The sequence below is a fragment of the Schistosoma haematobium genome, chromosome 6, assembly GCF_000699445.3.
Source record: "Schistosoma haematobium chromosome 6, whole genome shotgun sequence".
Classification (NCBI taxonomy): Eukaryota; Metazoa; Platyhelminthes; class Trematoda; order Strigeidida; family Schistosomatidae; genus Schistosoma; species Schistosoma haematobium.
The window spans coordinates 3,278,354-3,290,305 of NC_067201.1; the positions used below are offsets into that span (position 1 = coordinate 3,278,354).

Consider the following 11,952-nt stretch of genomic DNA (forward strand, 5'->3'; position numbering starts at 1 on the left):
GTTTAGAGTACCACCTACAGTTACTGTTTTTTGATGGAGTTTTGCTCTCTGAGCTACATAGCTTGATCATGGAGCTTTTATCGTTCTTCTAAACGATATCATCAGCACAAACTTCAAACAGATATGAAGTGTTCGAATTTCTTCACATACGGCTCATAGTCAGTTCACTTTTATCTGAATGAAGTTTGTGCTGACGATGTCATTCAGAATAACGATAAAAGCTCCACGACCAAACCGTTCAGCTCAGATAATAAAACTCCATTAAAATCACCCACCTGAGCTACAAATCTTCTCCACCATCTCACAGTTACCGTTTGAAAATACCTCTGAGCATCCAGGTGAAATGAAGAGAGAACATTATTGTTCAATTAGCGCTTTTTTTGAAAACTTTTGAAAAAAATATAGGGATCAACTAATCATATTTTCCTGTATCCAACTTAATTTTTTCGATATAACTTGAATTCCCAGACTTTTGTTTAACATTCGAGTATGTCAAGTCAAGGATCATGTAAAAAAGACCAATAAACTAGGAATACATTATTTAATGTGTAGAGGTCGGGAAATAGAAGCAGATATGAAAAGGATGAATAACAACTGGAAGTTGCTGGAAAGGATTGCCCAGGACAGGGTTGGATGGAGAGTGCTGGTGAGCGGCCTATGCTTCTTTACGAGGAGTAACAGGCGTAAGTAAGTAAGTAAGTAAGGTTGATACAAATTGAAATTTCAATAAAAGAGAAAATAAAAAAAGAGCTAACTGTTTACATTATTCTTTTTTTCAATTTTCTTTTTTACAATACAAAAAAATCTTTAATTTCACAACCTTTGAAATGTTGCCTCAATATCAACTATATACTAATCTTAAGTGCTGATTATTAATCGTCAGAGTTATTGATAAGGGTAAGATGATACAGTTCAAATGAAAATAGAAATCATGAGCTCAAACAGTAACTGAAATAACTTAGGTTAGCCAAAAAGAGAGACAGAGAAAAAGTTACTGTCATGTTATGCAATAAATAAGGATAGAATGAATAAATGACATCTAGTACAAAAGAAATAGGAACAATAACGGGGCAGATTTGCTTCGGTTTGGGCAACCGGGCAGTATCACAGCCCTCACACAAATCAAATCAGATCTGTGTGGCACATATGTATTTGGTGCCTCCTTGCACTAATATCTATGTGTTAAAATAAATAAATAAAGTACAAAAGAAGAAAGGATGAATTACAACTGGAAGTTGCTGGAAAGGATTGCCCAGGACAGGGTTGGATGGAGAATGCCGGTGAGCGGCCTATGCTCCTTCACGAGGAGTAACAGGCGTAAGTAAATAAGTAACAAAAAAAGAGAAAAAAAAGCACTAACCTGAGTCTGTTGTATTAGTTGACCGGTTATCAATATCAGCAGATTCTGCATACCATTTATACATATCCCATGAATTAACATGATCAATATTATCTGGTAATTTATTTAGTGATCCAGTGTGGTTAGTTTCTGATAAAGCTAATAAATTATGTGAATAGTTATCATTGATTGTGATATCATTACCACTACTAGTAATACCATCATAGCATGGTTCATTCTCATCCAACCAACGAACTAAATATGTAGTGTTTAAAGAATACATTGCATTATTAATTTCTAATAGGGAAGTGCTAGGTTGTAATGTTGATAAATCATCGTCTGGAAGATTTCGAATTACGAGACCACGCCACCACGAATCACCACCAACAGGGCATATAAACATATCACCTAATATAAATGAATACATGTTATTGTTTATATATATTATTAAAAATAAACAAATCAACAATGGTACGAAAAGGCATATGCACATATATACACGCCGTACAGTGAATTTGTGTGTCTGAGATACTATCAGGGTGCCAAAAATGAAACAAGTGATTTTCTCATGAGACCACCCCTCCATACTTTCACATACACGTCTAATCCACAATCCAGTGATCAACGTTAGGATATACAGTCTGATTGTACTCGGTGACCAACAATAGGTTCATACGCCATTTGTTCCCTACGGATCAAGAGGCGCATGTGCACTAATGTTTTGTAACTAGTTTTTCCAAACGGATGCTCCATACCCAAAAACTCGGTTTAACCAGTGGACATTCGTCATCAAAATCTCGTAAAAAAACAACCAACCACAAGAAGGCAATGAATAAGACTTCCCTGGCAGTGGTTATATACGCGTGGCCATATGAGAGGCAGAGCAAACCCACCCTTGGCCATTCCATGCCATTGTGAGGCCAAATAATACAGATAAAACTTACAATAAACCAGTAAACAATGATTTTGTTCTATCTGAAAATACTTATGGAGTTCAACTATGTTCAGAATTCAACGGTAGACCATGATGATATGATGGAAAGAAAAGCCAATTTCTGATTGATTTACTAATTAAGGGTTTTGTTCAAAGTTACTTTCATTCTGAGTCAATATGATGATCATTCAGTGTAGTATTTGATTTGTTTTCTCGTATGATATTCTATTTATTATTTATTTATTTATTTGAACACATAGATATTGGTACAAGGGGGCACCAAATATATATGCGCCACACAAAACAACGAAAATGGGAAGAGAAAAAAAAAGTAAGGAGCGTAAAAAAAGAACAATAACGAACAGATTAGTGTAAGGTGGTGTAATAGTAATAATAATGGGGGAAACGGAAAGGTACAACCAGAAGAATTCTCTGAGTTAAGGAAGATACAACCACTTTTTATGAAGAAAGTAAAAGAAGGTTATAGCAGTGTGGCGGCCCATTAATCTGACTCCAATTTAGAATGTACGAATGATTGTTATCGCTGATTCTCGTATATAATCGTCGACTTAAATCGCGTTATCCAATAACGGAATTAAATAAGTCGAATAACGAGAATTGACTTGAGAATACATATATTTCGTACATGAAGTGAATGAAGCACAGCAAAGCAAAATGACACGAATGGAAGATGGCTGGGAAGCCAACTCCATTTTAATCAAGCGTTACTCAGTATTTATAGTCAGACAAAAATAAACTACAAACATGTGATGAGTCATGGGACATGAAGTGTACACACATATACGCTCATATATAAAAACAGTCAAGACTGATAAGTGAATAATTGACAAGGTCAAAATATGACTCAAGTAGAATGAATAAAATGGAATGTCCGAAAACTAGAATATAAGATATATGGGCTTAAAATAATGACTGACACTACAGCAGGATCGCCACTGGCTTCTATTCTGAGCCATATCTGATAACGTCACGAGAAGGCAATGAATAGGACTTCCCTAGCACAGGCTGTATAAGCGTGGCCGTGTGAAAGCATTTCGAGAGGGAGGGTGGACCAACCCCAATCTCGGCCGTACCAGGGTATTTGGGGGCGATGTTTTATTCTGTATAATATACGGTATTCTTGTATTCAGCTGACATGAACTATGCTCATTATGTCATTTATTATAACCAAGTATTTTTCATATACGTGATTTCATCCTAATTATTATTCAAAATGGGTGTACAATCAATATATAAATGAGCGTATTTTAGACTAGGGTCGTCGTCATAGTGTTTTGGGGCTAACAAATCTTCACTTATACCAGTCTTTGTGTTCTTACTTTGGAATTGCAGAGGTCCCTCGTTCCGAGTATAAGTGATCAGCGTTTTTCCGACACAACAATCAGCGACGACCAGATATAACACATGATGTAAACAATCTTCAGTCTGTAGTGATCTCAGAATCGAGGGAAAGTGACATATACAACATGAGACTAAAATATGCACGAATTATGAGGGCTTACAAGACAAATTGAACAGATAGATTGAAATGAATATATTTCTCCCCGGTTTACTCTTATTTTGACTTATGAAAAGTCAATAAAGAAGTGTAGTGAGATATTTAAGGATATACTAGACAAGAAAGTATTTAGATTTTCACAATGGTGGGAAATAATTAGGAAAATAAAAACTTTAAATTTTATCTTAATTGTAAACAGCAAATGTGTCAAGTACAATGTATATAAGTATATGATATAGGGAGAAAGAATTAGTTTCTAGCAAGTAAGATATAAGGTGATATTAATTTCATAGTTTAAGGTAAGACAGAGAGTTTATACACTTACACCATTGTGATTGATTCTGAGCCGTGTCCCACAGTCTTCAATCATTGGTTACGATGGTCACACGGATCCTAACCAAATAGACTGCATCTATCAACATGGCTCAGTTCATTTGCAAACAACAAATGTGTATAAGTACTTGATTTAGATAACAGATCCATAGAATAGTAAAGGAATGAAGAATGACGTAAGTTAAATTATTATTCTAATAAAAAATTATTTCGCAGTTATTTTTTCTATATCAACAAAATCCACACTAGATGCTCATAGTCCAATAAAGATTGTTCGAAATTCGATCTTGAATATCGAATAAATGGGATGATTTAAAACTTTACCAATAATCACATATGATACTCATTCATTGAATTGGAACTCGTCACTGTACATCAACTTTATTGATTATGAAAAGGCATTTGACAGTGTGGATAGGAGAACGTTATGGAAACTTCTTCGACACTACGGAGTTCCTGAGAAGATTGTCAATATTATCCGGAACTCATATGATGGACTACTGTGCAAGGTCGTGCATAGAGGACAGCTGACAGATGCATTCCAAGTAAGGACCGGAGTCAGACAAGGCTGTCTATTCTCTCCCTTCCTCTTTCTTCTGGTGGTCGACTGGATTATGAAGACCTCGACATCTGAAGGAAAACACGGAATACGACGGACAGCTCAGAATCAATTAGACGATTTGGACTTCGCAGATGACCTGGCCCTCCTATCGCATACACATGAGCAAATGCAGATAAAGACATCCAGCGTAGCAGCAGTCTCTGCATCAGTAGGCCTCAGCATACACAAGGGGAAAACCAAGGTCCTCAAATTCAAAGAGGAGAACAGCAATCCAATCACTCTTGATGGCGAAACTCTGGAAGATGTAGAATCCTTCACATACCTGCGAAGCATCATCGATGAACAAGGAGGTTCGGATGCAGACGTAAAGTCGAGGATTGGCAAAGCAAGGACAGCATTCCTACAATTGAAGAACATATGGAACTCAAAACAACTTTCAACCAATATCAAAGTGAGGATCTTCAATACGAATGTCAAGGCAGTTCTACTGTATGGAGCTGAAACTTGGAGAACTACAACAACTATCATCAAGAAGGTACAAGTATTTATAAATAGCTGTCTTCGCAAGATACTCAACATCCATTGGCCGGATACCATCAGCAACAGCCTTTTGTGGGAGAGAACAAACCAGCTTCCAGGTCAAGAGGAAATTAAGAAAAGACGATGGAAATGGATAGGACATACACTACGCAAATCGTCACGCTGCATCACGAGACAAGCCCTAACTTGGAATCCTGAGGGAAGGCAGAAAAGAAAAGGGCCAGAGAACACATTACGTCTGGAAATAGAAGCAGATATGAAAAGGAAGAATGACAACTGCAAGGAGCTGGAAAGGATTGCCCAGGACAGGGTTGGATGGAGAATGCTGGTGAGTGGCTTACGTTCCTTCACGAGGAGTAACAGTCGTAAGTAAGTAAGTAGTAAACTCAACACAGATTAATGGATAACGCATTGGACATTTAAAGAAAAAGGTATTGGATTCGAATCTTAAATGAAACAAAGTGAACGTCTCTAATTTAACAGTTTAACATAAACCAACAATTACATTTTTTGTTATTTTCAAAATACTATATTACAAACAAATTAGAATATCTAAAATTTAACACTAACCTGGTTTCCATTCCTGTTTTAATGATGCATCAAATATTCGTCGAAGTATAATAAATTCTAAGATTCCATCTACATCATGATAAGTAACATGAATAATATTCGAGGGATATTGTTGTTTCTCATCATGACAATGTTTAGAATGTTCAGTATTGATTTTTCCACATGATAATTTTTTATAAGGTTGATTCTCTTCAATTTGTAACTGTAAAGTGATAAGTCGAACAAAACTATCTCCATCATCTGATAATAATGATGAAGAATAAGCATTACCACAACTGAGACTAGTCGATGCAATGGGGTAATCATTATTGTATGATGATGAAGACGTTGTGGTAGTATTAGTAGTATTAGAAAAGGAAGAAGTAGAAGCTAGATTAGTTGATTTATATTCTTTATGATAAGATAATTTTAAATCTTTCAAATTAATTAATTGTTTTGATTGTCGTAAAAGTTTAGTATTTAAATATTTTCTAGTCCTTTTCTTTAAATGTACAGCTGATGAAATGGATGATGATGATGAACGTGAAACATTTGATGGATGATAATAATTACCAGCTATACGTACAATATGATAAGTGATTTTTTGCACTGAACAACATAGAAATTGCTAGAAGTATAAAAGAACAAAACAATCGAATAATTACATCAATCAATTAGTAATGAATTTTTTTTATTGAGTAGACTCATTCTAAATGTAGTTCTACTATTACTACTATTCATAGTAGTAGTATTGTGGACTGCGGGGTGGCTACTCTAATTTCTATCGACTGACCAACTTCAGTTATCCCAGCACGACCCCAATACTGCTCCCCAATCTCCAATATATCAGAACACGAACCGTAGATGAAAATTGTTTATGGAATCAGGAGAAGAATAAGAATAATACTTTACAGACAAATGCATATTTATACAGTTAGGACTACTGTGAACATTGACCAATAGGAAAATCACACCATTTCACGTTCAAGGATGTCTTTGCTTTTTAAACTGATGAAAGTAATTTTAAGAATGTTTTAGAAATAATGAAAATTGTATGGTGTGAATATCAAAACATATATTTGATGGAATCGTAATCACGGTTAGGACTATTCATCATTAAATGCATGAATTATGTAAAACATTTATAAAGTACCGATTTATATACTCGGCTTTAAGGTGGTACAATTTTTGATAGGGATAGTAATAGAGTTTGAACGTTTAAATTAACCAGTAAAATATTAACAATTTAACCGATAAAACCACCAATTCAGAAAAACTGATAAATATTTGACCAGTCAGTCAGTTAAACGAAAAATGTAGAATCTGGTATATTTGTACATTGGTTTAAATTGGCAATAACCCCATTAGTACAGAGATGAGTTTGTCAGACCGAAACTCATAATAGTAGAGGTAGTAACAGTATCAGTGATCATAGGAATCATTAGGCACTGGAGATACGATTCAAGAAGAAAATATAAATTAGTGAGAAAAAGTCATGAGGAATTTAAAATCTCAGGATTTGAGGGGAGATAAAGAATGGATGCACCTGCTTTATCATGAACGATTTCCAATCATATTACCCAAGGTATTTATTTAACTATTGGTTATGATAATCCCTAGTATCATGTATTATACAATTCCTTAATTATTGCCAATTAATTATGTACTGTACAAGTTAATAATGAGTGTTTGAGAATGATGTTAACTGTGCTGTGTTGACTAGGCTGAGTGATAATCGATATGTGATAGTAAAAGTAAAATATGATTGATCGTCGGGCGTGGAAAAACAGGCGCTTAGCCTACTGACCAATAAATATGTAATTTTCTTTCCTTCTATGGATTTTTACCCCGGACTCACTGAGTGCGACTGCTTGTAATTGCATTGAATAAAGTATTATCTAATGTTATTCTGGTTCCCCATTTTGGGTCATGAATCCCTGGTTCGGATGTAACGTGACTGGTCTCATGATTGTATTAACGTATTATCGTAGTATACATGAGAGAGAAGTATATTTGAAGTCTGATATATTAATAATGATGATAATAATAGAAATTTAGCATGCGAATTCTTTACCGATCTAGAGCTCGGAATAGAGAAAGGCTTGAGGATAGGTGACAAATAGGGTTGTGGTTCACGTTGGTTCAAACTTAATTGTGTAGGTCAGAACGCATGATTAGATAGGTCTAGGACGCTACACTAAGGATGGAATAGTAGGCACAACACAATAAAATAATAATCGGGATTGTGATTGGTGAATTCTCCACATGATATCCATTGGCGTTACAAGTCATAGCAAACATAAAACTTACTGGTAAATCAGGCCAAGTAGTCCACGGTAAGGAAGGGGGAGAATTTGTTTTTTGTTGATCTAAATTACCCATTAATGGTAGATTGCCGCATTCCCAAGCTTTTGATAAATAATCTTGATGACCACGATATAAATAGACGACGCGATCTCCAGTTTGAGGTAGATAAGGGGAAGCTGATGGTCGAACAGTAGATAACCAATCAAAATAAGGACCATCCCAATGATTAACATCAGTATTTGGAAGAATAAAGTGATTTTTATTTAATTCTTCTTCATGACCTTCACATTCAGGAGATAGATAACAATCTAACGGTATTCGAGTTAACGGTAATCTACTGCAAGTCTAAAATGAAAACACTTACTCATGAAAATTACCAATAGTACAAAAAACAAATAAGCATTATAAACAAACATAAACAATTATCAAATCATCAGTATAAGGGTTGTGGACATTATTAAGTTTTAGATTGTGATTATAAACCGATTGATGTTAGACCACTATTGAAAACCTGGAAGCACTGGATGGCCGTTTCGTCCTATTGTGGGACTCCTCAGCAGTGTGCATCCACGATCCCGATCGTGGGATTCAAGCCCAGGGTTTTCAGTCTCGCGCGCGAACGCCTAACCTACCGGATAACTGAGACGGCATCCAATGATGTTAATGTCTAACCTCAGCCAATCCACGAAGTTACGCAACCATCTTCCATTGTACTGAGGTAGACACCTGTTTCTACCCGACACGGATTAGCTCCACTGATCACAGCTTCTCAACAGAACTCCGAGAATTTTCTCACGAAGCTAGTCTCACAATAGGACGAAACGGCCGTTCAGTGCTTCCAGGTTTTCAATGGTGGTCTAACATCAATCGGTTTATGATCTCAATCAAAACTTAACGATCTCCACAACCCCTATACTGACAATAATAATGTGTCTTCTATATAATTTCTAACTAAACTGTTTCATATAAGTAATGTAAACCCATTTGGTGATGGTGTCTTTTTAAACATCACAGGTTGTAAACAGCTGAAGAGAACTATACGAAATAAAATGAATTAGTGCTATTCTACAAGAATCTTTATTCTTGCTCTTTTCAAAATGATAAACAGACCTATGTGTATGGTATATTGTATCGATAGGATATCTGGTCTAGTGATAATATAATCTCTATCATTGGTTGGTAATTATCTTTTCCTAGTTATATATATATAATCATCATATCAAAATAATAAAATTTAACAAGTTTGAATATTCTTTAACAATATGCATTGTAAGCAAATGTTACAAATAACATGGATGAAAGATTATCGGTCAGTGGAATTTGAAAACATACACAAATGACACTTTTTTTCATTTTATGAGTTGTTAGGATAGTCGGAAAAATAGACCAATAATTATAATTATATCATTTCCGACTATCCTAACAGAGTACTAAATGACTTTTTGTTGTTGTTGAAATAATGTTCCAATGATTTCAAGTTAAAACGTTATTTATTATTATTACCCATAAAATGGATACGTTACAAACTCGTGGAAGGATAACATATATACACTGAGCTATTCACATATATGGTTTGAATCATATTATCTGGTTAGAGCTTTTTTGATCGAGTTAGTTTTCTACGGGATGTGGTCACTAACTCTACGCCTAACCCTCCTACTTTATCCGGGCTTGGGGCTGGCAGTAACCCCAGAGGGGCTCCGTAAGGAAGACACAAGTGTTTATTAACAGTTGTCTACGCAAAATACTTCGGATGCGTTGACCAAACACTACCAACAACAACCTACTGTGGAAGAGAACAAACTAGATTCCAGTGGAGGAAGAAATCAGGAAGAAGCGCTGGAAGTGGATAGGACACATATTGAGGAAAGCACCCAACTGGGTCACAAGGCAAGCCCTCATATGGAATCCTCAAGGCCAAAGGAGAAGAGGAAGACCAAAGAACACATTATGTCGAGAAATGGAGACAGACATAAGAATGAACAACTATTGGATGGAACTAGAGAGGAAAGCCCAGGACAGAGTGGGTTGGAGAATGCCGGTCGGCAGCGTATGCTTCATTGGGAGTAACAGGCGTAAGTAAGTAAGTAAGTATTCATATATATCAATTCAAGGTTAATTGATAAACGAGAGAATCTGATTGGTGTATATTAAAAACCAAAATTTGAATTAAATTTTTGATGAAACAGTTTATTTAGTTGATGGTATTAGACAAGCCAGTGAACATAATAATGAATACTTCCATTGATGACTTACAACTTCAGAAAGTTATGTAGAAGTACAGTGAATTTCGAATTCAAATTTCTATGGTTGTATAAATATAAAAATTTTATTAGTATGAGGGAATTTATGAATATTGTAGAATTTTCATAACTTAAAACACAAATTGATGTTAGTTAGATGGACTAACGAGAATCAAGAAGCACTGAACACATGTTTCGTTCTACAACGAACTTTCTCAGTGTTACGATTCCACGACCATGTATCCAGAAATTGAACACAGTACCTCTGATCTGGTGCGTAAACACTTAACCACTAGTTTGCGTGTAAAATTTCAATCAATTTACGACATTCCACAACACCCATTATTGCCTATTTTGTAAAACTGCCTCACATTCGGCATCGTTGTACTCCTTCGGCTGCAATATCTCGTATTTTGAAGCCAATCACTGGTTAGTAAACTGTTAATATCAGCATAGAGGGATTTGTGAAGATTGTGGAATTTTCAGCTTAAATAAAAAACTACTCTTAGTTAGATATTTTTTAATTATTAGTCAGTGTTTTTCATTGTAAATTTTTCAACGTTACCCAGACGTCCTTACATCAATGAATGTCTTCTATCATAGTCATCCATATTTTAAATGTGAAACAGTTAGTTATATAGGAAAAAATTAAAATAGACCAATTCATGATTGAAATACCGCGACTAAAATTAACAATTTCAGTTTACAAAACACTTTGAACAGAAACAAACATGAAACGCAGTGTATGAATGAATGAATGAATGAATCAAGCAACCAATGAATCCATTACAAAGATTTATGCATATAAGGATAAAGATTATGATGATGAGATGGTGGAAAAGATTTGTAGCTCAGGTGGATGATTTTGGTGGAGTTTTGTTCTCTGAGCTGGATGGTTTGGTCGTTGAGCTTTCATCGTTCTTCTGAACGACATCATCGACACAAATTTCAGATAGAAGTGAAGTGTTCGAATTTCTCCATATGTGTTTCACAGCTTGTTCTGTGCACTTCTCCCATTTGGAGACACAACCAAACAAAGAAGTAAACAATGATAAATTTATGGTCAATAAGAACCAATCAACATCGAGGTGCGCAGAGCAAGCTGTGAAACACATATGAAGAAATCCGAACACTTCACTTCTATCTGAAGTTTGTGCTGATGATGTTGTTCAGAAGAACGATGAAAGCTCCACGACCAAACCATCCAACCCAGAGAACAAAACTCCACCAAAATGACGATGAAGATTCCCAGACGACTGTACATAAAATGAATACATATTATAATCAATTCAATAAGGTGAGTAAAAGAAAAAGAATAAAAAGAATGGCGAGAATAATTATTTCATATGATGTGTATGTAATGAGATCATGCATATTCACCTTTTATCCAATGAATAAAATATGATAATATCGTAACAACAGTAAAGAGAGAAAATAAAGGAAGAGGGAAAAAAAGAGAAATCCAAAGTAAAGAAAATCAATTAATGACTAAATGTATAACATGATGATGATCATGATCATGATCATGATGATAATAAGAAATAAATGAATGATACAATTAAAACATTACCCGAATACCATTAGTGATTAACTGAAATAAACAAATTCATAAACATTTATAGATAA

The 11,952-nt window shown here is 35.1% G+C and overlaps 1 protein-coding gene across 2 annotated transcripts in view; it reads right to left on the reverse strand.

Annotated features, from left to right (window-relative positions):
- MS3_00000565 (uncharacterized protein) overlaps positions 1 to 11,952 on the reverse strand; it is a 46,607-nt gene that overhangs the window by 9,655 nt on the left and 25,000 nt on the right. The window contains exons 19-21 of one of the 2 annotated variants that reach the window (XM_051208281.1): positions 8,087 to 8,428; positions 5,798 to 6,404; positions 1,361 to 1,747 (exon numbers count right to left, since the gene is read on the reverse strand). In XM_051208281.1, coding sequence (XP_051065288.1) covers positions 1,361 to 1,747; positions 5,798 to 6,404; positions 8,087 to 8,428 — 1,336 coding nt within the window. Of the gene's footprint in view, positions 1 to 1,360; positions 1,748 to 5,797; positions 6,405 to 8,086; positions 11,918 to 11,952 lie in introns of both variants that reach the window. The other variant, XM_051208280.1, reaches the window with a different exon arrangement.